The sequence below is a fragment of the Herpailurus yagouaroundi genome, unplaced genomic scaffold, assembly GCF_014898765.1.
Source record: "Herpailurus yagouaroundi ecotype Mexico unplaced genomic scaffold, PumYag 246, whole genome shotgun sequence".
In the NCBI taxonomy this organism is placed as follows: domain Eukaryota; kingdom Metazoa; phylum Chordata; class Mammalia; order Carnivora; family Felidae; genus Herpailurus; species Herpailurus yagouaroundi.
Window position 1 is genome coordinate 12,729,596 of NW_024412463.1, and position 25,502 is coordinate 12,755,097.

The 25,502-nt window shown below is 52.7% G+C and overlaps 1 protein-coding gene across 1 annotated transcript in view; it reads left to right on the forward strand.

The window, feature by feature from the left end:
• Positions 1 to 25,502, forward strand: part of PRPF6 (pre-mRNA processing factor 6) — a 49,275-nt gene that overhangs the window by 22,665 nt on the left and 1,108 nt on the right. Inside the window, exons 10-19 of the mRNA XM_040459954.1 lie at positions 2,634 to 2,752; positions 3,706 to 3,924; positions 11,012 to 11,134; positions 16,194 to 16,315; positions 17,983 to 18,121; positions 19,908 to 20,027; positions 20,586 to 20,762; positions 21,234 to 21,367; positions 22,097 to 22,188; positions 23,447 to 23,561. Coding sequence (XP_040315888.1) covers positions 2,634 to 2,752; positions 3,706 to 3,924; positions 11,012 to 11,134; positions 16,194 to 16,315; positions 17,983 to 18,121; positions 19,908 to 20,027; positions 20,586 to 20,762; positions 21,234 to 21,367; positions 22,097 to 22,188; positions 23,447 to 23,561 — 1,360 coding nt within the window. The remainder of the gene's footprint in view (positions 1 to 2,633; positions 2,753 to 3,705; positions 3,925 to 11,011; positions 11,135 to 16,193; positions 16,316 to 17,982; positions 18,122 to 19,907; positions 20,028 to 20,585; positions 20,763 to 21,233; positions 21,368 to 22,096; positions 22,189 to 23,446; positions 23,562 to 25,502) is intronic.

Genomic DNA, 25,502 nt, shown 5'->3' on the forward strand with positions numbered 1-25,502 from the left:
ATAAGGGCAACATGTGGGCCTGAGGCTAGGCTATTGGCTGCCTCCTGTCAACTCGGCTCGCTATGATAGACGTGAAGGTCTATGTTACTCTGCGATTAATACAGTCATAAAAGTGGAGTTATTTTACCCTGAAACCGTATATTTTGGTGCATAAATCATGGCAGCCTCCAGTGGCAGTCACTGTCGGGTCACTGTGAGCAGAGGGGTAGCACCTGAGTGTCCTCCCTGCAGGGCCCTGGCTGGAGATCATGTTGGCCTCTGTGCGATCCCGTCTTCTGCTTGCGGGCATGTCTATTCCAGACTGCTCTTTTCCTACCTAGGCTGCCCCTTGTATACCGGCTGGCTGCAGCCTCTCAACATGGTAGCTGGCCTCTGGGAAGAGCTCTGGCAAGAGCCGAACCGGCTAGCAACAGCTGGCTTTAGCTTTAGTCCTCCGGGCCGCTGACGAGACAGCGGTGGAGGAGTTCCCACTGTCTTCCCCAAAAGTGGAGACACACCAGCCCTGGGCGTCATACCCATCTCTTGGTGAAGGTAACGACCCTGTGAGTTCAGTCCCGCTGGAAAGTTCCAGATGCTAGAGACTGAATGATGAAGTTTACTTCCACTGATCTGCAGTATAATGCGGAGAAGGGAAGCAGGGGCAAAGTAGCTAACGTGTGCCTGCAGGGGTGTACTTGTGTGTCCTCGTGTTTCTGGCTGGTCACTTGGCTGGAGGATAGGACTTTCTTCCTCCACTGCTTGTGCCCTCTGCTAGCACCTTACCTGGTCAGGGTCCTTTCCTGGACCGGGGACTCAAACTGTGAACTCCTGAAGTGGCTAGGTCCTCAGCGGTCTTGCTTTCTTGGGCTGCCACGCTTCCATTAACTAACTTTGGAAGTGGAAATCCTAAGCCAGGCCTTAGCACTCTCTGGGCTCTGGTCATGGGTTGTCCTTCCGCAGTACACAGTGCCACTCAGTCTCCCCTTGGGGGTGAGAGTTCCCCTCTCCAGCCCGGGCTGGTGCACTGGCCTCAGAGGGCTCATCTTTCAGTGTGGTAGAGCTGTGGCTCTGAGGCCTCCTGCAGAGTTCACAGGTGGGAACCAAGCTTTCCCAGTGGGTTGTGACCTGTAGTCTGGGGAGCTGCTTGGATGTCACTGCTTCTTCCTGGACCTGTGCGTTTGGGCTGCGTGAGAAGCACCCGTGTAGGCGGTTGCATCCCATGATATTGAAGCCTGTTGCTTCGGGGTGTTTCTCCCAGCCACGTTTGAAATGCTCACTAGTGTCCCATTGTTCTGCCAGGCCTTTGCTGCAAATGATGGGGATGTGGCAAGGCCAAGGGATCCCACAGTCTGAGCCCTTTGCTGCACGTTTTTCTCTGTGAAATCGGTTTCTTGAGTACGCGGTGGATGTGTGGTGCTGGAAGGGCTCTGTAGTCAGGGAAGGCACTTCCAACCCAGAGAGAACCAGTCCCTGCCGCTCCCAATGGAATGGGTCCAGGGTGTTGGCCCAATCCAGGGGCTGGCTAGGGAATGGTTCCGGGTGAGGGGACTCAGCTCAGCAGTGGGCATCGTCAAGCCACCCTTGGGAGGGATTCCGTGAACTCCGAATGGCCCTCTGTGGTCCCGCTCCATGGCGCTGGTACACAGCCCCGTGGATTGGGTGGGGGCGGCACGTCCCCTGAAGAGGAGGCCTGCCAATTGCTTCTGCTGGTGAGGGAGGCTCAGCTCCATTGGGCAGGGAGGCCTGCCAGTTCATCTGCTGGTGATGAAACCTGGCTTCATCCGGGTGCCCCCAGAAGGCCCCAGTCTGTGCCCTGATTTCAGATGAAATCAGAGAGCTGCCTCAGAAGCGCTGTGCTTTCCTGGCTAGTGACCTGAGCTGTGCTGTTCTCCATCAGCCCACCCCTGCCGGGGGCCTCCCGGAGAGCCTGGCCTCACCCTCCCCTAGTACTCACGCTGCAGGGCTCTGTGTTGGTCTGCCTTCTGATTTGGACTTTTTGGTAAATTGTGTATGAAGAAAGGGTTCTGTTGCTTAAACAGAGGTTTGAAAGTTTCTGGACTGCACAAAGTTGTAGCCTCTTCTGGGAGTCCGTCCCCCTTCTCTGATGTCACTCCACATGCTGGCTGCTGTGGGCCACCAAAGGAGCCCACCTGCTGCGGAACCAGTCTGTCTGCGTCAGCGCACAGCGCTCCTCAGGGGCCAAGAAGGAGCCCACACCCAGCTGGCCCTCAGATGCACACCAGCCTGGGGAGATGTGTATCCCAGGGCCACTTCTCTTTTCTTTCCTCCGATTTCTGCACACTCACTCACGTGCAACCCGCCCGGCCAGCCCTTCACACGTGGGTGATTGCCTTCTTGTGGTTCTTAACATTGGTTTTCAGGCCTGAGTGGGAGCAGAGATGGCACACAGCTCCCTGTGCCTCCCTCAGTTGTCTGCTGTGTCCTGGCCTTGCTTGTGATTGAAGATGTTCTGCCCTGGGCTTGGCTGTATCTGCCCCAGACTCGAGAGGACCCACATAAAGGGCTGCTCCTCGATCCTGGCCACCAAGGGAGGGATCTTTTGGCCCTGCTGGTGGCAGCGCTCTTTGTGACACAAGCATCCTGCTTCTGCTTCTGCTTTTCTGTGACCTGATTTCTTGTCTGACCTTTCTCAGCCCTTGAACATGTTCCAAACTCGGTTCGCTTGTGGAAGGCGGCCGTTGAACTGGAAGAGCCTGAAGATGCTAGAATCATGCTCAGCCGAGCTGTGGAGTGCTGCCCCACCAGCGTGGAGGTGAGTCTGGCAGGCTCTGCCTGAGTCCAAGTGCAGCGTCTGGAAGTGGCATCGGCTGAGCATTGAGCTGTGATTTCTGGGGCCGTAAGGCAGGGTGAAATCATACGAGGCCACCTCGCAACAGGCTGCTGGGCAGAATGGCCAGCCTGGCCGTGGTCACTCGTGCTCCTGATGGAAGTGCAGAATGGAATCTTAGCTCGCCTCTGGCCCCTACAGAGAATTCTGTTTTGAGCACTCTTTTGCAAGGGCCTGTCCTTCTCATTCAGCTCAGAGTTTGTAAGTGGGACCTGCACAGTGGAGGGTGGTAGAAAATACTAATGGCGTCTTTCTCTCAGCCCAGCATGAGAGGTTCGTTGCCTCAAACTAGTTGGGTTTCTTTAGTTTCAAACATTCTGGTTCACAGCATTCTGTGCAATGATTTTTAGTGTTGGTTTTATGATATCCAACATGTCCTTAATTATCCTAAGGGGTATTGTGAAATTCTCCAAGCAAAATTAATCTTCATTTATGTAAAAGTAAACAGAGCCCTACACATCTTTGGTGATGAAATGCTGGAGAATGAACAGCCAGGATGTGAGAACCCCAGAAGGCTGAACGGCCGGGTGTCCTTTGTGAAGTCCGCAGTCGCGTCCTGCTCATCTTCTGTGCCACACCTGGAATGAGTCGGGCACAGTGTGTACATTTAACTGGTGTCTGAAGTGTTTGACTGAGACTCTGTCGACTTCTCGTGTTCAGCAGAGTCACCAAATAAGTCAGAAGCAGAACTGCACGGTTAATGAGATCAGGTGAAAGATGTCGCTGTATACGTTCATGGGCCCTGTTTAAAGGATCCTTGAGAGCTGTTAGAAAGAAGTTTGTGCAAGTGCTGCGGCCTGTTAGGGTTGGCTCAGCGTTTGACCTGGCGGGTCGCGCTCAGTGCTGTCCTCTTGTTTGCTGCCGTTGTCTCCCCACAGCTCTGGCTTGCTCTGGCAAGGCTAGAGACCTATGAAAATGCCCGCAAGGTCTTAAATAAGGCCCGGGAGAACATCCCTACAGACCGGCACATCTGGATCACGGCTGCCAAGCTGGAGGAAGCCAATGGCAACACGCAGATGGTGGAGAAGATCATTGACCGAGCCATCACCTCGCTGCGGGCTAACGGTGTGGAGATCAACCGCGAACAATGGATCCAGGTGAGGTCAGCAGGTAGGACTCTCCTCCGTAAGCAGCTGTGTCTCGGTGTCTGCTTTAAACATGTACGTTGGGGGGCGTCCAGGTGGCTCAGGTCATGATCTCATGGTTCGTGAGTTCGAGCCCCGCGTCGGGCTCTGTGCTGACAGCTTAGAGCCTGTATCGGATCCTCTGAACCCCTCTCTCTCTGCCCCTCCCCTGCTCTCTCTCTCTTTCAAAAATAAATAAACATTAAAAAAAATAAATACAGGGGCGCCTGGGTGGCGCAGTCGGTTAGGCGTCCGACTTCAGCCAGGTCGCGATCTCGCGGTCCGGGAGTTCGAGCCCCGCGTCGGGCTCTGGGCTGATGGCTCAGAGCCTGGAGCCTGTTTCCGATTCTGTGTCTCCCTCTCTCTCTGCTCCTCCCCCGTTCATGCTCTGTCTCTCTCTGTCCCAAAAATAAATAAACGTTGAAAAAAAAAATTAAAAAAAATAAATAAATACAAATAAAAATGCATGTTGGGGGGTGCCTGGGTGGCTTAGTCAGTCAAACCAAGGTCTGACTCTTGGTTTCTGCTCAGGTCATGATCTCATGGTTTGTGAGTTCAAGCCCTGCCTCGGGCTCTGTGGTGAAAGTGTGGAGCCTGTTTGGGATTTTCTTTCTCTCTCTCTCTCTCTCTCTCTCTCCCCCCCCCCCCCCCCCCCCTCCCTCCCCCCCCCCCCCCCTCCCCTCCCCCCACCTTGCCCCTCTCCCACTTGCATGTGCTTTTTCTCTCTCTCAAAATAAATAAATAAACTTAAAAAAAAAACCACGTTGGAGTCTCTCCTAGGGTAGGGGCTGGTGGATGCTAACTGAGGGTCGTCACGCTGGCAGGAAAGCAGGCATGTGTGGCTTTTCCTTAGTTTTTATAGAGTTGACACTCTGAGGACACCTGTGGGTTGGATACTCTGAAGAACTTTCTGCACACGGACACTAGTGAATAGTACCACTTTTCGAGGAGAAATAATACGATCTAAAGAGAACGGTAAGCCTGGGGCTGGTGAAGTCTCTGAAGATCTTCCGACCCGGCTTCCAGGATGGGCGACCTCTCCTGCCTTCCACTTGTGCCACGTGAGCTCTGTGGGCAAGGACTCCCCGTCTCCTGGGGGCCCGGCCTGTAGTGGAGTCAGCCTGGGGCGGGCGGGGAGTGCTTCTTGACCACCATCTGCTCCCCACCAAGGGCCCTATGCAGGCGGCCCTCTTGTTTCGCCTACTGCCCTTGGCATTAGGAGGTGGGAAGGTGGCCTCAGGCCTCCCGCCTCTTCCTTCTTGTGTTCCTGCTGCCACAGGTCTGCTTATAGCTCCAGTTGTCCGCCCAGGGGCCTCTCCCCTCCTGAGGAGGTGGCCTCGAGGGGTGCCGCCCTGTTCCCAGGGATCCCCTCTTGATCAGTACCTCTGCCCTGTGTGGGTGTCATGCCATGTGGCCTCTCTGTGTTTGGGCATTTTTTTTTTTTTTCTTTTTTTTTTTTTTAATCCTGGCTGCAAGGTCTCACATGTCCCTCTAAAATTCAACCCTTGAGATTCAGCCCCTTTATTTCCTTGGTGTTTTTAGCCACGTTGTTACTTTCGATGCCTCCTTCCTTTGTGGAGACCCACGGAGACCCACGTTTCCAACTTGTGTCTTCTTCCTTCTGCCTGAGGGCTGTAGCAGTTTCTTATGTAAATTCTTCCAGTTTTTACGTGTCTGGAAACTGTATTTGATCTGTTTTTGAAAGCTGTTTTCCCTTGGTATAGAATTTAGGTTGACGATCTTGTTCCGCAGTACTTTCAAGATACAACTTTTCTGTCTTCTCTTGTGTGTTATTTCCCGTAAGGAATTTGTCATCTTTAGCTTTGTTTCTTCATACAGATTATCTTCTCTTTCTTTTTAAAACAATTAATGACTTAAGTTTTTTTTAACGTTTGTTTATTTTTGAGAGAGCGTGCGCGCGCACGTGAGTGGGGGAGGGGGAGGGACAGAGAGAGAGAGGGAGACCCAGAATCTGAAGCAGACTCCAGGCTCTGAACTCTCCTCACAGAGCCTGATGTGGGGCTCAAACTTAGCAGCTGTGACCTAAGCTGAAGTCGGATGCTTAACCGACTGAGCCATCCAGGTGCCCCTGTTGTAGCGCTTACCTTTAGATTTATGATCCATTTGAGTTCGTTTTTGGGTGTGGTGTGAGGGAAGGCTTTAACTTCGTTCTCCACGTGCATGGCCAGTGGTCATGGGTGTAAGAGTTTATTTCTGAACTCAGTCCTAGTCCTTGGACTGTATGTCTTTATGCTCGCCCTGTGGTATTCGGCTGGCTGTAGCTTTGTAGAAAGCTTTGAGGGGCGCCTGGGTGGCACAGTCGGTTAAGCGTCCGACTTCAGCCAGGTCACGATCTCGCGGTCCGTGAGTTCGAGCCCCGCGTCGGGCTCTGGGCCGATGGCTCGGAGCCTGGAGCCTGTTTCCGATTCTGTGTCTCCCTCTCTCTCTGCCCCTCCCCCGTTCATGCTCTGTCTCTCTCTGTCCCAAAAATAAATAAACGTTGAAAAAAAAAAGAAAGCTTTGAAACCAGGAAGTGACAAAGTGTCCTTTGTCGTCTACAAGATTATTTTAGGTGTGCTTGATTCTTTGTGTTTCCATATGAATTTTAGGATCAGCTTGTCAGTTCCTGCAAAAGAGAAACTTGGGGGGCGCCTGGGTGGCTCAGTCGGTTAAGCGTCTGACTTCAGCTCAGATCATGATCTCGCAGTCCGTGAGTTCGAGCCCCGTGTCGGGCTCTGTGCTGACAGCTCGGAGCCTGGAGCCCGCTTCGGATTCTGTGTCTCCCTCTCTCTCTCTGCCCCTCCCCTGCTCGTGCTCTGTCTCTCTCTCTCTCTCAAAAATAAATAAAAACATTAAAAAAAAATTAAAAAAAAATAAAAGAAACGTGGACCAGCTGGGATTTTGATAGGGATGTCATGGGACCTGCAGATTGCCTTGGGGACTGTTGGCATCCTGACAGTATTCAGTCTTCTGATCCATGAACATGGGGTGTCTTTCCATTGATTTAGGTCTTCAGCTTTTCAGCAATGTCAGTGTACTAGTATTCACTTTGTTTTATTCCAAATATGTTGTTATCTTTGATGCTATTGTAAGTGGAATTTTCGTGTCATTTTCAGGTGGTTCGTTATTTGTGTATAGAAATACAGTAGACTTCTGAATATTGAGCTTGTGTGACCTTGCTGAAATCATTTATTAAATTGTAATAGATTTAATGGGTTCTGTAGGGTTTTCGGTATGCTAGATCATGCCATCTGCTTATACAATTTTACTTCTTTTTTTTCCCCCTTCTGGATACCTTTTATTTCTTGTCTAATTGCCCTGATTAGAACCTCTAGTGAAACGTTGACTAGAAGTGGGGAGAACCAACATCTTTGTCTTCCTCCTGATCTTAGGGGGAAGTATCTAGGTTTTCCTGTTGAGTGTGGTGGTAGCTCTGTAGCTCGTTGGTGCCTTAGTTATATATTAAAGAACTTTTCTTCTTTTCTTTCCATTTCGTTTTGGATAACTTGTATGGCTTTGTCCTCAAAGTTTGTTCTTCTAACATCTGATCTGCTGTTTATCTCATCTAGGGGATTTTCCACTTCAGATCTTGTAGTTTTCATTTCTGTGAATTTAATTTTGGTCTTTTAAAAATGTCTTTCACATCTGTACAACCTTTTTTTTTTTTTTAAGAGAGAGTGTATATACGAGTGGAGGAGGGGCAGAGAGGGAGAGAGAGAATCCCAAGCAGGCTCCACATTCAGTGCAGAGCCCAGTGCAGGGCTTGATCATGATCTGAGCTGAAAGCAAGAGTTGGACGCTCAACCAACAGAGCCACCCAGACACCCTTGTGCTGGTATTTTGGACACACAGACTCAATATAACGACTGTTTTAGTGCCCTTGTCTCCTAACTCTGATGTCTTTGTCCATTTGGGATTAATTTTGATAGATTTGTTAATCCTCTCGTTACAAGTTGCATATTCTTATTTCTTTGCATGGCTGGTAATGTTCAACTTGTTGCCAGATACCGTGAATTTCCCCTTGCTGGGTGCTGGGCAGTTTTGCATTCCTGTACGTCCTCTAGGCTTTCCTACTGGACCAGCTGGTGCTTTGGTCCTTTGGACCTTGCTTCAGTGCTTTGCTAGGTTGGACCCCAGCAGTAGTGGGTTTGGGACAGTTCAGGGCTAATCCCTCTCTGCACTGTGCCCAGTGACCTGTGTCTCTCGGGGGTTTCCGGTCTGGCCATGGAAAGAGGCACTGTTCCTGGCCCCATGTGAGCTCTGAGGAGTGCTCTAACCATTGTGGATGGTTCTTTTCAAACACTCATGCTTTGTTTGGTGCTCACTGAAGACCCCCAGGTGGCTCTCTGCAGAGCACATCGCCAGGGTTGTCTCCCCACTGCACTTTTCTTCTCTTGTGCTTGATCCTGTGTACTGTGTGCTTCTTCATCTTCTAGGGCTCAGCACCGCCTCCTCCAGCGTTCCCACCTGGGTCCCCCTCCCTGTTCTGCGGCCTGGAAACTCTCCAGGCGGTGAGCTGGGCTAACATGGGGCTCCCCTTGACTGCGTCTGCGTCTCAGTCCTCACAGCCCTTTGTTACCCGTGTCCAGCATCTTGACAACGGCTGCTTCACAGGTGTTGTCTGGATTTCTCGTTGTCTCAGGAGCGGGGGCAGGGGGGGTTCCGGCTCAGTCAGCAGCTTCTCTGGTTCTCTGAGGGCTTTTGGGAGGCTGACTGTGCACCTGGCAGGCCTTACCTGCTCCAGCTCTCTGCCTTCTAGGTCTCCCCGGAGCCCCGTTTTGCACAGAGTGGAGGCGAGCGCCCTGTGCCCCCGGAAATGCCCACGCACGTCAATTACCATTCCTAACCCCCCTTTTGGGGCACACTGGCTTGGCCACAGTGAGTCCCGTTTCTTCTGCCAGCCCGTGTTTCCATCTTGTCAGGAAGGATTACTGCAGGAGGGGATGGTAGGTGTCCTGTCTCCTTGCTGGTTCTCAGACCAGCTTCCTGTAAACCCTCCATTAAGACACTGGCTTTGTGCAGAAAAATACACAGCACGAGCTAGAAGTTTTTAAAATTTTCCTCAAAATTTGGGGCACCTGGGTGGCTCAGTCAGTTAAGCATCAGACTCTTGATTTCAGCTCAGGTCATGATCTCACGGTTTGTGTGTTCGAGCCCCGTGTTGGGCTCTGTGCTGGCAGCTTGGAGCCTGCTTGGGGTCCTCTCTCTCCCGTCTGCCCCTCTGCCCCTCCCCTGCTCATGCTCTTTCTCTCTTTCTCTCTCAAAAATAAGTAAACATTTAAAATTAAGTAAGAAATAAGCTTTCCTCAAAATTTGTGTTTTGCTGCTATTTGCTTCTGGAATTTGAATGTGATGAAGGGATCTGAAAGCACACGAGTCTTGCCTGGTCTTCTTAAGGCTAGCACATAAAACGTGTCTTTGTGGTGTCCTGCAAAGAGGGTTACGGCTGAGGGGTTTTGCCCTCTGAGCAAGTCACCATTTACTGAGCACCAGACTCTGCCGAACGGGTTTTCTCCTTGCCTTCTTACTTCCTACTTCCCATCCTTTGTGGAACCCAGTCCCGGCCCTGACCCCGGGCCCCGCTGGACACCTCAGGAGCCTCTGCGACAGGCCTGCCTCCACCAGCCATGCCCTCGAACAGTGTCTGCGTGTACTCACATGCTTTTCCTTTCGTCCTGCTGGTGCCACTTCCCCTCCTTTGCTGGTTCTCCTTCTCTCCTCTTTTTTTTTTCTTAATTTTTTTTTTTAACGTTTTATTTATTTTTGAGACAGAGAGAGACAGAGCATGAACAGGGGAGGGTCAGCGAGAGGGAGACACAGAATCTGAAACAGGCTCCAGGCTCTGAGCTGTCAGCACAGAGCCCGACGCGGGGCCCGAACTCACGGACCGCGAGATCGTGACCTGAGCCGAAGTCGGCCGCTTAACCGACTGAGCCACCCAGGCGCCCCTCTCCTTCTCTCCTCTAAATCGCTTGGTGGTTTGGCCCTCAGCCCCTTTCTGAGACTTGTCTGTGCTTCTGCGAGGGTCTCGTCTCACCACATTGCCAAGCAAGAATGGCACTTACAGGACAGGAACCCCCAAATGTGGACTCTGCTCTGGGTGCTCCCCACATCCTGGATTGCACCCCTGCTGCCCTGCGTCCCCCAGCGACATGGGACAGTACCAGGGCCTGATGTGTCCAGGGTGCATCTCCTGGTTTGCCCACAAAACGTGCTAGTCCTCAGCCTTGCTCACCTCAGTATGAAGCACCAGCATTTATGCCTCGTGAGTCACTGCTGACTCCTTTTTCTCACACCCCTTGTCCGGCAAGCAGTTTGAGCCTATCTTCCCATCTCTCCCTGGTCCGGGTGGCCTGCCTTGCCGTCTGTCCCTGGTCCGGGTGGCCTGTCTTGCCGTCTGACCCTGGTCCGGGTGCACCTTGTCACCCATTTGTGGCAGTCCTTGGCCAGACCACAGCTTCCCCCAGACATGGCAGTGTGTCCTGTTGTGTTTCCCTGCTAATGCTCCACACAGTGGTTAGGGCTGTCCTTTTAAAATGAGACTGATTATGTGACTCCTCCTCTAGTTTAAAAACCTCTGGTGCCTGCCTGCCCCACAGCAGTAAAACCCAGAGCTCTTGCTGTGGCCTGCAAGGCCCTGGGATCCAGTTAGAGTATTTCCTCCTTTTGTCCATTTTGAATCCTGAGTTCTAGACCAACAGATGCAAACGTTTGTGAGCTTGTCTTGGTTCTTACTACTTTGGAAGTGTGTTCCATGCAGAGCCTCGTGTGGCCACTGAGCTGTCTCCCACAGTGCTGTGCACACAGAGCTGCTTGTGCAGTGCTTGGGAATGCCTGGGTGCAGCCTTGTTAAGTCCTTAGGTATTTGTCAAGCATTCATCTGCTGGGTGGAAAGGAGGGTTACCTTGCCGGGTGGGCTGCAGGAGGGCTCGATGGGCATCAGCGCCTTGGGTGCGCACCGACCTGCAGTGCAGGGGCTGTCCCTCCTCTTTGTGTGGGCGTAGCGTGCCCCTGTCAGGCACCTGCAGCTCCGGACTATAGTTTTGTGTCCCTCTTGCAGGATGCTGAGGAGTGTGACAAGGCTGGGAGTGTGGCCACCTGCCAGGCCGTCATGCGTGCTGTGATTGGCATTGGGATCGAGGAGGAAGATCGGAAGCACACCTGGATGGAAGACGCTGACAGTGTAAGTCCGGCTACGTGGGCCTGAAGCACCTGTGGGGAACTAGCTGCAGATGTGAAAGTCTTCTTGATCTGCTGATTTTTTTTTTTTAATTTTTTTTTTTCAACGTTTATTTATTTTTGGGACAGAGAGAGACAGAGCATGAACGGGGGAGGGCCAGAGAGAGAGGGAGACACAGAATCGGAAACAGGCTCCAGGCTCTGAGCCATCAGCCCAGAGCCTGATGCGGGGCTCGAACTCACGGACCGCGAGATCGTGACCTGGCTGAAGTCGGACGCTTAACCGACTGCGCCACCCAGGCGCCCCTAGATCTGCTGATTTTTTAAAATGTATTTATTTTGAGAGAGAGCATGCGTGAGCTGGAGGGTCGGAGAGAGAGGAGAGAGAATCCCAGGCAGGCTCCATGCTGTCATCACAGAGCCCGACGTGGGGCTCGAACCCACAACTTGCAAGATCATGACCTGAGCCAAGATCAAGATTTTCAAGAGTCAGAGCCACCCAGGGGCCCCTGATCTGCTGACTTTCTTAAACATAGTTGTAGCTGTAAGGAGTACAGATTTCTCCTAACCCAGGTTTACCTGGAGAGCCACTCCTTGCAGATCTTCCTGATCTGCAGTGCTCTGTGTTCTGTGTGGGCTGACTATGTGCTGTGGACCGGGAGCCAGCAGAGTGGGAGCCCACAGAGCTCTCTCAGCTGTTTTTTACCTCCCCACATCTACCCCCTGGGTTCTTTTATAAGTTGCACTTGAGAAGGCATTTTGTATACGAAGCTTTTGCCTACTTTGAAATTATTTCCTTGGAATAGGCTTCCAGAGAAGAGAGCATGGGGGTCAAAATCAGTATGTATTTTAGGTATTCAGTGCCTTAAAGGTGGCTCTCTTTTTTTTTTTTTTTTTTTTTTAGCTTATTTTGAAATAATTTTAGATTTACAGATGTTGCAAACTGTATGAAGGCTTCTTCTATGCCCTTCACCCAGATTCCTCCGAATTTGACTGTTTCACCACATTTGCCTTTCCCATTCCACTCACACGTGCACACACATGCACACACACCCCTTACTGTTTCTTCTGAATAGTTGCGAGTAAATTGCAGAGGTCACGGCCCCTTTCCTCCAAGTACTGCAGCGTTTCTTTAAAAGACGATGTTTTCTTACACAGTCACAACATAGCTATCAAAATGAGGAAATAATGTTGACACAGTGCCATTATGTAATTTGCAGGCCAAATTCCACCAGTTGCCTCCCTAAGTGTCCCTTTCACAGGAAGGAAAAGCACAGCTGGTTCTGGTGCAGCAGCCGCCCCCGGTCACAGCCTCAGGTTTCCGTGGCCCTGATCGTCTAGAGAGGGCTTTGGTCTGTCGTCATTTTTAAGGAGTCTGACTTCTGGCCCCTGATTGGCTTTGTGACTTTGTGGCCCCCTGATCTGGGTCTCCATGATGTGGCCCCACATTGGGGTTGGGGTTGGGGTTCTGCATCTTTGTGGGATGTTGTGTCCTGGCAGGTTGTGTTGGTAGGTGCCTGTGCCCGTTCAACTCTGAGCAGCTCAAGTGGCATCCATCAGGTTTCTCCACTGGAAGGTTAGTCTTTCTCTCCTTTCTAATTGATAAGTGCCTTGTGGGGAGGCACTCTGAGATTAAACATCCTGTTTCTTGCCAAACTTTGACCTACTAGTTGGCAGGCCCATTAATGATGTCTTTGTCCTGTATCAGTTACTATGGTATTTGCCAAATAGTGCTTTTCTTCCTTCCTTCCTTCCTTCCTTCCTTCCTTCCTTCCTTCCTTCCTTCCTTCCTTCCTTCCTTCTTTCCTTTTCTTTTCTTTTCTTTTCTTTTCTTTTCTTTTCTTTTCTTTTCTTTTGTTACTTAATGTTTATTTTTGAGAGAGAGTCAGAGCATGAACGGGAGAGTGGCAGAGAGACCAGGAGACAGAATTCAAAGCAGGCTCCAGGCTCTGAGGTGTTCTCACAGAGCCCAACGTGGGGCTCGAACTCACAAACTGTGAGATCATGACCTGAGCCGAAGTTGGACACTTAACTGACTGAGCCCCCCAGGTGCCAAATAGTGCTTTTCTCAACACCATTTCTTCTGTATTTTATTAGAGTTTATTAGTTGGAATTCTACAGTAATGACCTTTCCCTTATTCACGCGGGTATTTGTTTCTTTCTGTTAGGAGAGGCCAAGGATCCCTACTCCATTCTGGGAGATTATAGCCCCTGATGGCATCACCGGTGTGGAGCTCACATAACCTCTTGAGCGCCACATGTGCTATGACCCAGGGCACAGGTGCTGGCCATGCCATGCACTTCCAGGGGCCTGTGGCCTGCCGATGGTCTAGTGCACACCAAATATACCTTGGTTCTTTAGGCGAGTCGAGACACAGGCCAACCATGATGGGTGTTAAAAGCTTTTCCTTATGTAACATTTAAGACGCAAAGAAGTATAAAGAGTAACAAATATGCTCAGTGTCTGTATCGAAAGGAAATTCCCAAATATGCCAAAGAATCCTAGTTTCTTGTTGTCGGGCCCCTTTTTATTCTGCATATGGAGTTAAACACTTCACTTCATTTTATTTTCCTTATTGCTTTGACAGCATAGGAGGCCTGGCGAGGGGAGGAGCGGAGGGGGGATAGACCTTGCCCTATGGATGACAGATTGTGGGAGCAGAAGCCCACGAGCCATTTCAGATTTTCTTTTTCTTTTTTATTGTCTCTTGCACGTGTCGTAGAACAACACGGCTGTCTTTCACAAAGCTGTGCAATTCTGGAGTAAGAGCTCAAGTCTCTGTGCTCAGAAGAGCGAAGTGTTTTCGTAATACTCCCACCCCATGGGGCCCTGCCTGGCTCACCCACACCTGAGACCCCTGGTGGGCTGTCACTTGATCCAGTGGGGCCACGGATGCCCGAAAGTCTTTGTAACCGGCCTCCAGGACCTTGGTCAAAAGTCACAAAGAGTACAGACCAGTTTGTAGGGGGTCTAATCCTCCTTTGGCATCTTCTGTCACTTTTTCAGCCACTACTGGTCAGGACACGCCCAAGGTGGGGCCCTTCTTGGTTTCTGTGGTGCTTGAGTCAGATTGAGGCCACGTGACCAAGAAGGAACCCAGTCTGAACGAGGAGGTCGAAGCTGCATCCCTGCTTTCTAACTCCACACCCATTTCCACATGGTGGTCTTTGTGCAACAGGAGGGTTATAGCCGTTCTCTTGGAGAATGCAGCTGTCAGTCTGGGAAGTGGCCTTGGCTGGCTCTGTGAGATGCCTATCTGGTTCCATCCGTGACATTTTGATGATCGTTGCTGCAAAACTTTGTTTCCGACACAGTTCCTAGTGGCTTTTCACTTACCTCAGGATACAAAACCCTTTCTTGGTATGAGAACGCTTCCTGCGTGTGCAGAGTGTTTAGGGTGGCACGTTTCTCAGGTGGTCCGCGAGCATCTGGTGTTGAGTATGGGGGGCACTGGCCTTTCCCCTGGGTCAGCCCGTTCCAGTGAGCGTCCCTGGCTCGTGACCTTCTCAAGAGATGGCTTTCACAGAGCGACTGGCTTTCTTGTGTTGCTTGATTTCCAACCAGGGAATAAAGTATTCTTTCTGTCTTTTTCTTTTTTTTTTTCAATGCTTATTTATGTTTGAGAGCGAGAGAGAGAGACAGAGCATGAGTGGGGAAGGGGCAGAGAGAGAGGGAGACACAGATTGCAAAGCAGGCTCCAGGATCCAAGCTGTCAGCACAGAGCCTGATCTGGGGCTCAAACCCATGAACCATGAGATCATGACCTGAGCCGAAGTCAGATGCCTAACTGACTGAGCCACCTAGGCCCCCCTAAAGTCATTCTTCAATAAGGAAAAAAAACATCCAGAGAAAGTAGCAACAAGTGTTTATGGAAGTTCTGTTTGAGTGGATGGGTTCTTTCTTTCTCTTTTTTAAGCTGCATTTTTTTTTTTTTTTTTTTTTTTTTTTTTTTTGTCCAAGAAGGAAAGCTAGGGCACCTGGGTGGCTCAGTCAGTTCAGCGTCTGACTTTGGCTCAGGTCATGATCTCACGATTCGTGAGTTCAAGTCCCGCGTCAGGCTCTGTGCTGACAGCTCAGAGCCTGGAGCCTGCTTCAGATTCTGTGTCTCCCTCTCTCTGTGCCCCTCCCTAGCTTTCTCTCTCCCTCTCTCCCTCTCCCTCTCTCTCTCTCAAAAATAAATAAAACATTTAAAAAAAAACCTGTTTTTCTTCCTTCCTTCCTTCCTTCCTTCCTTCCTTCCTTCCTCTTTCTTTTCTTTTCTTTTCTCTTCTCTTTTCTTTTCTTTTCTTTTCTTTTCTTTTCTTTTCTTTTCTTTTCTTTCAAGTTCATTTATCTTTGAGAGACAGTGCTCTCTGTCTGTGAGGGAGGGGTGGAGACAGAGAACCCCGAGCGGGCTTCACACTGTGAGTGCGGAGCCTGAACATGGGACTCGATCTCACGAACTCGTGAGATCATGATCTGAGCCAAACTCAAGAGTCGGATGCTTAACCAACTGAGCCACCCAGGTGCCCCGTAAGCTACATTTTTTATTGTGGTAAAATACACATATCATAAAGTTTGCCATTCTTGCCACTTGGAAGCGTGTGATTCCATGGCGTCTAGCACACTCACGGTGTTGTGCGGCCATCGCCACGGTCTCAGACTCCAGAGTTTTTCTGTTCCCCGCATCAGAGCCCACACCCGTTCACAGCCATTCAGGTGGATAGATGCTTTCTTTCTCTTTGTGCTCATCTGTGTTTTACAGGTTTCTAACGAGCATGGCTTTTATAAGGGAGAACATACACTTAACCCTGAGTTCAGAGAGGAACCAACGTGTGTGGTGTGTGGTCAGCTCTCCCCTGCGGCTGGCGGCTGCTGTTCCCCTGCACCAGCTCCTGCTGTGTATGAGGGCAGGCAGACAGCCCCAGGCCGGGCCCCGTGTGTTTCACTCCCCATCCTCCTGGGGCTTCGCTCTCCCGGGTCGTGTTTCCCACGGTGTGCTTCTGAGCAGACGGGCCGTCGTGCCTCCTGCTCTGAGGCCAGGGCTGGGCTGCCCACTCTCACCCTTATCTTTCTGCTCTAGTGTGTGGCCCACAATGCCCTGGAGTGTGCGCGAGCTATCTATGCCTACGCTCTGCAAGTGTTCCCCAGCAAGAAGAGTGTGTGGCTGAGAGCCGCGTACTTCGAGAAGAACCACGGCACCAGGTATGTGCTTGGGCCCCAGGTGCCTGGTGGCGCGCTCCACTCCGTGTGCCCATTGGCCTTCTGACTCCAGGTCGGGCAGAGCGGAGTTGAAACCTCCCCTCCCCATAGGTGGGCAAGGACCTAAACTTGAGATCCAGTCCTCTGCAATGAGGGACAGAATCTTCTACTGCACTTGAGACTTTGAGATCTGTCTTTATGGCTCCTTCTGTACCAGATAGGATTATCACTCTTTTATAGTTGAGAAACTGAGACGCTGAGGGCATTTCTGCAGAAGTGCCTACAGCTGCGTTGGCAGACGCCTGGTGGCCCAAGGGTGCCTGGGGCGAGGCAGGGTTCTAAAGCTCCACGTCTGTGCCAGCACTGGATTTAGCAGTGTGGGCGGTGCGGCATCTGGGCCCAGGCAGGCATGGTTTTCATTTAAGCTCTGCTGACTTTGGGTTTAGGCTAGTTTTTGTGCTCTGAGGAGGTCCTTGACAATTTTCTCTAATTGTATTCTTTAATTGAAAAAACCTTTTGGGTCTGCCTTATTGGCTGTAACTGCTGATTGAATTAGGTGTTGCAATTTCTGGTGTTCAAGGGGTGCCTCTCCAGGGTATCAGCCTCATGTTGTGCACTCTCCATCCAGGCCCTCCGCTGCTCTTTCCTGTGCTGGGGCGGGGGGACAGGCCTTGCTCATTCCAGCAGGGCTTTTGCTGGGAGCATCCAGCCCCTTTCTCTTTCCTTTCCCGGCATTGTTGAATCTCAGTCTGGTCAGGGTGTTTTCCCATGTGTGTTGCTGAGGCTTTTGTCTCCTCCCCACTCTCACCATCTGGTTTAGTGTTTTGGAGTGGACTCATCTGAGGCTGCTTTGAGATGACCGTGCTGGCTCACTCTGTACAAGTTCACCCGTGACAGTCCCAAGTCCGGAGCAGGGCCTCTCCTGCTGGGTGTGGTCTGTGGACGTGCCTCATTGGCACTGCTCCTCTTGGGCCCTGGGCGTGGGGCAGCCCCCTCCCCGGCTCTGGCACCCTTCCTGTCCGGCTGACTCGTGGCATGGAATGGCACGAGGGGCTCAGGGTCTGGGGTCCTGGCTCTGGTGTCATCTGGGAAGCATGCTGCAGACTCTCTTGGGCTTCTCTCCACACAGAGTGAGTCCTTCGTCTTGCTGCCGAGGCCCAGAGAGCTTGTGTGCCAGGCGGTGCAACAGGGGTGGTGGCCGCCTGAGGGTTGGGGGCTTCCCACCTGATACCCAGGCTGGCGGTATTCTTGCTCGGTAGTGACCAAAAGAAGTTTCTTCCAATAAGACCATTTCTTTGGATGCCAGAGAACAGATTCTGGGTCATAATCTTTATCAGCAGATCTGTGGTTAAAGATGAAAAGAGCTCTCCTGTCACCCAGACTGTGAAGTTGTCACTCCCCTCAGGACCCATGGCTATGAAAGGGTCCCTTGAGAAGTTGCTCCATCAGGCTTAGCTATTTAACAATGCATGCTTTGTAGCACCCTCCTCGGTAGTTGATTTTAGAACCTTTATGAAGAGAAAAGATTTCCCCACACTCTCCCCATCGTAAAATTTGGTAAATCATTTATAGCACCGAACTTTGGAGCAGTAACTGTCTTTTCAGCACCCAGGCTGACGCTGTGAGCACCCTGCATGCTCTGGTGGTGACTGTGGCCCTCTGTCTTTCAGGGAGTCCTTGGAGGCACTCCTGCAGAGGGCTGTGGCCCATTGCCCCAAAGCGGAGGTGCTGTGGCTTATGGGCGCCAAGTCCAAGTGGCTGGCGGGGGATGTGCCTGCGGCAAGGAGCATCCTGGCTCTGGCCTTCCAGGTGGGTTGAGGGGTCCGCTGGGCTGCCAGGGGGCGTGTGCACTTGAACCCCCACCTCAGTGCCTGTCGAGGCCCGAGGGCTGCAGCATGCATGTGCCCTTGAGCCCTCCCCCTGCTCATTGACGGGAGCTGACCTGAGAGAGGAGAAGTGAGTTGGTCCTGACGCACCAGACTCGGCTGCTCTATGGGCAGCTGGGGTCCTGAGGGGGCCCAAGAGTAGGAGAATGGCCAGCTGGCAGACCTACCTCTTGGTCATGGCCATTCAGTGTAACCATGGGCCAAATATTCCAGAACACAGAGCATGGGGCAAGCAGGCGACATTCCCCAGGTGAGTGGAGCAGTAGCCAGATACAGCCATTTCTCACAGGAGAGCACATGTGAGAATTGGATTGTTCCGTCCCTGTACTCTGAACACAGGATGTGCACAGAGGCCACTCGTGGGCCTCCTGGTGCTGCTGGGCCCTTAGGTGGTTGGGATTACATTCAGACGGCTACACCTAGCCAAGCTTCTCTTTGGGCTGGTGTCATGACCCGGGCAGCGTGCGGTTAGCAGTTAGCATGCTTAATGTGTTTTAACTTTCGTTCCAGCAGAGCTAACCCACGGTGTTTTTGGTTTTTGGTTTTTGGGTTTTTTTAAATGTTTATTTATTATTGAGAGACAGAGAGAGACAGAACATTAGCATAGGAGGGGCAGAGAGAGGGGGAGACACAGGATCCAAAGCAGGCTCCAGGCTCCGAGCTGTCAGCACAGAGCCCAACGTGGGGCTCAAACCCACAAACCGCGAGACCATGACCTGAACCAAAGTCGGACACGTAACCAACTGAGCCCCCCAGGTGCCCCCCCACGGTGTTATGTTAGTTTTGGGAAGTGTGCAGTACAGCGATTCAACACTTCTCATGTTATTCAGTGCTCGTAGCAGCCATGTTTATAAACTGTTGAGTGCTGTGTAAACATCAGTGTGTTGTTGTAACCCTGACTAGCGTAATTAAGTTTGTCCTTCCCTGAGTAAATGCCACGAGAGGAGCCTGGCTGGTATCTGGCCTTTTGCTTTTTCCTGTCCGTTGGAGGACAGTCACATGTTCAGGACGCTCCTTCTGTCTGAGCCATCACCGCGTTCTCCCGCCATCTGCCTGGGCACCGCTGCCAGTCCCCAGCACCACCCTCCAGGTGCCCTCTCCTTTCCCTGCTGGTCACTCTGGGGCTGTTGATGAGGTCTGTGACGCAGCCAGGCGAGTGTGCTTTCAGAAGGCCGCGAGTGTAGCACCCGTGTGTCTGCTTGGTTGGTACGTGGATTCTGGTTGGTACGTGGCCCAGTCCTAGCCCTTGGGAGCCTTCCACGCCATCAGTGATGCCCTGGGCATCATTCTTTCCTGCTCACACAGACACACCGAGATGGCCAGTCCCTTGTCACCAGGCTTGGGAACAGGGTTGGGTATGGCAGATCCACATGGGTAGAACGTGAGCGAGCCGTTCCGGCTTTGAGAGGCCACTCAGGGAAGCCTGCAACCAGGGGGTGAGCCGGTGCCCCTGGCTGCAGCTCAGGGTGGGTCCTGGAGAAGACGGCTCTCCAGCTGCTGGGGGTGTTGCCCGAGTGCCTAGAAAATGGGCTGGCTTGTTTTCAGGTGGGTCAGCACTCTTGGGCCGGACCCTGCTCTGTCATCTGTTAGCCCTGGAATCAGACTGCCCTGCAGCAGAGTGAGGCCCGGCCTGGTGCCCAGGCTAGCTGCTCTTGATTAAGTATAATCTAGCCCTGGCCACTTTGTTCTGATCCCATCTCTCCCTCCAGGCCAACCCCAACAGCGAGGAGATCTGGCTGGCCGCTGTGAAGCTGGAATCCGAGAACAATGAGTACGAGCGTGCCCGGCGGCTACTGGCCAAGGCGCGGAGCAGCGCACCCACCGCCCGGGTGAGCGGGGCGTCGGGGCCATACTGGGTCCCTGGGGCCTGTGGTGTCCGGAAGGTGCGAGGTGCCACCTAAAGCTGTGGTACTCTTGGCTTATTGGTTCATACTTGACTGCGGGGTGTATTTGTGTTTTTGACGTTTATTTATTTTTGAGAGAGACAGAGACAGAACGCGAGTGGGTTGGGACAGAGAGGGAGGCACAGAATCGGAAGCAGGCTCCTGGCTCCGAGCTGTCAGCACAGAGCCCAACACGGGGCTCGAACCCACGAGCTGTGAGATCATGACCTGAGTCAAAGTCGGATGCTCAACCAACTGAGCCACCTAGGCGCCCCGTATTTGTGGTTTTCGACGCCCACCTTGTTCCAAAGGTTGTGAAACAGCTTACAGAGGTCCATAAAACACAGCAGGATGAGTGGCATTTAAGGGGAGCTGTAGTGTAAAGCGTGTATTGTGAAGGTGCCGTCCTTCCAGGGCACAGCGCTAGACGTCACCGTGCCGTCCAGACAGGTGGTCAGGGCAGGAGCAGGGGCTGCTTAACAGCAGTGTCTGGTTGTCTTGCAGGTGTTCATGAAGTCTGTGAAGCTGGAGTGGGTGCTGGGGAACATTGCGGCTGCCCAGGAGCTGTGTGAGGAGGCCCTGAAGCACTATGAAGACTTCCCTAAGCTGTGGATGATGAAGGGGCAGATCGAGGAGCAGGAGGAGTTGGTGGAGAAGGCTCGGGAAGCCTACAGCCAGGGGGTGAGCTGGTGCCCCTGGCTGCAGCTACGAGCTGACTCTTGGAGACTGGACGCCTGGCCTCAGGGTGTCATTACGCCTCGCCTTGCTCAGGAATTGGAGGCCCAGCGGGCAGTGATTCACTTGGGCCCCAGCTGGTAGCGTGGTAGCAGGGCCAGACCCTGGTCCCCTCACTCAGACCCGTGTTTTTCCTTCCACAGAGCTGTGTGCCCCACATTCAGTCGAGTGCGGGTTATAGCACAGTTAATGTACAGGCGGCCGTGTGTACTTCCACACGCATGCATGTGTGCACAGCCACGTAGTAAACATACGCTTGTACACAGCACTGCCGTGCACGTGAAACCCCACACCCAGACCTGAGATGGGCAGGTGGCTGTGGACATAGGCATCCCTGACTCCCGGCCCAGGAGCCTGCCACGGCTGTCACAGCCCCTCCCTGGCACCAGCCAATCCCTCTCTTCTTTGTTTCTGCAGTTGAAAAAATGTCCCCACTCCACCCCTCTATGGCTTTTGCTTTCTCGGCTGGAGGAGAAGGTTGGGCAGCTGACCCGCGCTCGGGCCATTTTGGAGAAGTCTCGCCTGAAGAACCCAAAGAACCCCGGCCTGTGGTGAGTCGCGGCGAGCCGGGTGCGCCCCTCAGAGGGGCTGTGCTCCCTCAGTCGCTCGTGCAGACTCATTTGTGCAGCGTTTCCAGCTCAGGCTCCGTGAGAAGGGTGGCAGGTGCTGGCTGGGAGGAAGCACAGTCCCTGTCTTGGGAGGGTCCAGCTCGGATGGGCTCCATTTACAAACAGGCCTGCACATAGTGGGGTGCAGTTTCATTCGTGCTCTAGTAGAAGGCGCCCAGGGGAGCCAGGAGCTAACGATGGGGGATCAGGGGTGGATGAGGCCGAGGAAGTGCACCCCACAGCGGAGGTGGCATCTGGACAGGGCTTTAAGGGTGAACAGGAAGTTGTCAGGCGAGGATGGCATTCTGTCTGTAGGAAACAGCGTCACAGGGCTGCAGAGTAGCTGTTGCCAAAGGAGACCCCAGAGAGTTGGGCAGGTCCTGGATGCCACCGCTGTGGTGCCCAGCCATCCTGGGAGCACCAGCATGCCCTCGCCCTCCATGTCTGCCTGTGCCTACATGATGTCAGGGTCCAGGCCTCGGCTAGGGTGGCTGCTGGCAGGCCTGATGGCGGGGTGGGCACGAGTGCCTTGCGTCTCTGGTGGACGAGCTGTGCTTGGCAGGGCAGGTGGCTCTGGCCACGGTGGCTTCCCAGGAGCTTCGAGAACTGTTAGGCTTGCCAGTGGGCTTCAGTGGATGGGGTCTGACTTGTCCTTTGGGCCTCTCTCCTCAGGTTGGAGTCTGTCAGGCTGGAGTACCGCGCAGGGCTGAAGAACATCGCCAACACGCTCATGGCCAAGGCGCTCCAGGAGTGCCCCAACTCCGGTAAGGGATTTCCCGGCTTCCCAGACTTGCCAGACAGCAGCAGTTCCTGGGGGAGTGGGTCTCGGGGTTCAGACACCCTATTAAAGTGTTTTGTTTGTCGGAGTTTCAGCTGCACCTGATCTTTCAGACATTTGAACTAAATCCCCAGTCCCAGTTGTTGTGGGTTTGACTTCGTGTTCTGGTTCACTACCATTACTTTTTCTTCTGAAACTTAACTTCTGTTATCTTACTTTGCATTTATTTTTTTTTAATTTTTTTTTTTTCCAACGTTTATTTATTTTTGGGACAGAGAGAGACAGAACATGAACGGGGGAGGGGCAGAGAGAGAGGGAGACACAGAATCGGAAACAGGCTCCAGGCTCTGAGCCATCAGCCCAGAGCCTGACGCGGGGCTCGAACTCACGGACCGCGAGATCATGACCTGGCTGAAGTCGGACGCTTAACCGACGGCGCCACCCAGGCGCCCCACTTTGTATTTAAACATACATGCACTGTGAACAGATTTGGGGTAAAAAAAAATATATATATATATATATTAAAACTCACCTTTAAGTCACTTTTGACTTATTTGTATTGTCATAACTTGTGTTCTTGCACAAAACCCAAGTCCTGTGTGTTTAGTGTTGTCCCTTGTTTTATTTTGAGAGACAGAGAGAGAGAGAGAGAGAGAGAGAGAGAGAGCAAGTGGGGGAGAGGCAGAGAGCAAGAGGGAGAGAGAGAGAATCTCAGGCAGGCTCCACACTGTCATTGCAGAGCCCGACGTAGGGCTCGAACCCACAAACCGTGAGATCACGACCTGAGCTGAAATCAAGAGTCGGACGCTTAACCGACTGAGCTGCCCGGGCGCCCCGGGACTTGTTTTAAAGTTGAAAGTGCCTGTGTAGATATATACCAGAAATGTACGATGCACCTATTGGTCAATTTGAATCTTTGTTAGTATTTCTGATTTTTTTGTTGTAATCCTTAGATATGAAATTATGGAGTCAGTGGGAGTGAACCTTGAAGGTTTCGGGTACTGTCTACCTAGTCATTGCCAGAACTTTGTCTGGCCTGTGCCATCAGAGCTGCTGTATGGCGGGTGGTCAGTGCAGCCTTTGCGGCTCTCCCCCAGACATGTGGGAGACCGTAGCCATGGTCTGAGGACACCCTGGGTTAGAATGTTGGCAGGCCCATCTCGGGGCAGCCTATGCACAGATGGGCCGTGTCTGAAAGCAGAGGTGGGGGTCTGAGTTGTGGCATCCTTGTGTCTGAATTTTAGGTGTCCTGTGGTCTGAAGCCATTTTTCTTGAGGCAAGGCCCCAGAGGAAGACCAAGAGTGTCGACGCCCTGAAGAAGTGTGAGCACGACCCCCACGTACTCCTGGCTGTGGCCAAGTGAGTGAGGGGCCCTTGTGGGGTTGCTGACCCTTCGGGACCTGATGGGATCTCTTAGGGTCCTTGGCCACCAGCATTCCACAATGAAGCACTTCTGCTTTGACCCAAGGCAGGCACATCTCCAGGCAGAGGCCATGCGGATAGGTGCTGTCCCAATGGTCTGCGCTGCCCCTGACCCACAGATAGGCTGCTTCCTCTGAGCCCCGCCCTCCTTCCCTCTGTCCTGGGCTCCTTCTGACGGGACTGCTCTCAGTCTGGGCACTTCTTGGTTTACACGTACACGTGTCCTACGTCGAAAGACAGAGACAAACTTGCTGACATTGGTCCACATGGAATTTAGTAAGCAAGACTCCTTTGGCTCAAAGGGCTATAAGCAAGGAAATTATCTTTCTCCTGTTATTGTGAGAAAGCAGACACTTTCACCTTGGTGACCTTGGGGACAATCCAGGGTCCATCAGTCAGGCCCAATCAGTGTGCCTGCAGGTGTGGAGATGGCCATGCCAGAGACCATCTTTCCTTTGGGTTGCATGGTCTCAAGGGCAACAGGAGATCAGCGAGTGACCTCACACCATCAGCTCATACGTTGGGTGCTGGGTCAGAGGCTCCCTGGGGTGGCCTGCGGTGTGGGAGGTGTGGGAGGGAGTCCGGGACCTCGGCAAGATTAAGTGAGGTTACGGCCGACGCGTGGGGGGGGGCTGCGAGCAGGGTAGGGGCTGCGTATGCTCAGAGGAGGCCGGGAGGTGACCGCGTTTGCGGTGGGGGGCATCAGAAGGAGCCTTGGCTGGGCTCCCGGGACTGCTGCTCAGGCCTCCCCTTGCGGAGGTGGCATATGTGCCCAGGAGCCCCTGCGTGCTGTTGCTGCCCAAGCGGGAGTCTGGCCCATCCCGAGGCATGCGCAGGTGGTGTCGGCCCCACTTCCTCAGGTCCTCCCGGGCACCTCCCCTCCAGCTGCTTTGAGGCTGAGGACGCTGCACGTGGAGGCTTCCCTCCGGCTCCTGAGGCCCGGCTTGGGCCCGCCCGGGGCCCCCTTCTGCCCTGGGCTTCCGCCTCCCAGAAGGGCTGCTCTGTTTGATGCTCTGATAGGGCAGCCGTAAAACCTCATAAAAGGCTTTGCTAAAGCAAATAAGTCACTCCTTGCTGTTCCCAGGTTCGTGTCCTGTGAACCTGCTATCTGAGTTTGTGCTCTTTAAGTCATAGTTTATCTAACACCCGGCAATTAAGAATACCACAGGGCTTAAAAAACAATCAAGCTATCAGAGCATGAAATTACTCCGTTTTGTAACTGAGACCAGCCCACACAGCCGCCCTGAATGGCGTGTCAGTGGTGTGGCGGTCTGCTTTTGTGCCTGTGGCCACAGAGGACACCGGGACTGGGCGGATGGTGGAAGCCACTCAGGGTCTCAGCTGTCAAAGAGTGCTGCCCCAGTGTCCTTCCCCCCCTTGCCTTCCGCCTTCCCTGACGTGTGGGGGAGGGTGCTCACAGGTCCTTCAGTGGGTTTCTGGTGTCCTCGCTTGAAGCTTCCAGCGTGGGCCTGGTTTGCAGGTGTCTGCGTCTGCTGTGGGCCCGAGTTCTGGTGCTGAGCCGAGGCCCAGCTTGTCCGTGCTGGCTGGGTCCCTGCCAGGGACTGCATCGTGGGGCGGATGCTCCAGAAGGAATCTGTTGAGGAGCTGACTTCACTGAACTTTCCCTAATCAAAGTCTTAACTTTTTGTAAGGTTTCCTTTCATCTTCTTGTATCTTACCCAGAGGAAACTAATAACTTAAAGGAGTTTGAAATTCTTGCTCTGTGTGGACTTTTTTAAGAAACAGTCTGATTAGACCCTTGAAGGACAGTTGCAGGTTAGTGGTGGGAGCGATACCCAGGTAGCCAGGCCCCATTCCTCAGCTCTCCTGTTGGGAGCTCAGGGGCTCGCCAGGGAGAGGATCGACCTGATGTTGCCA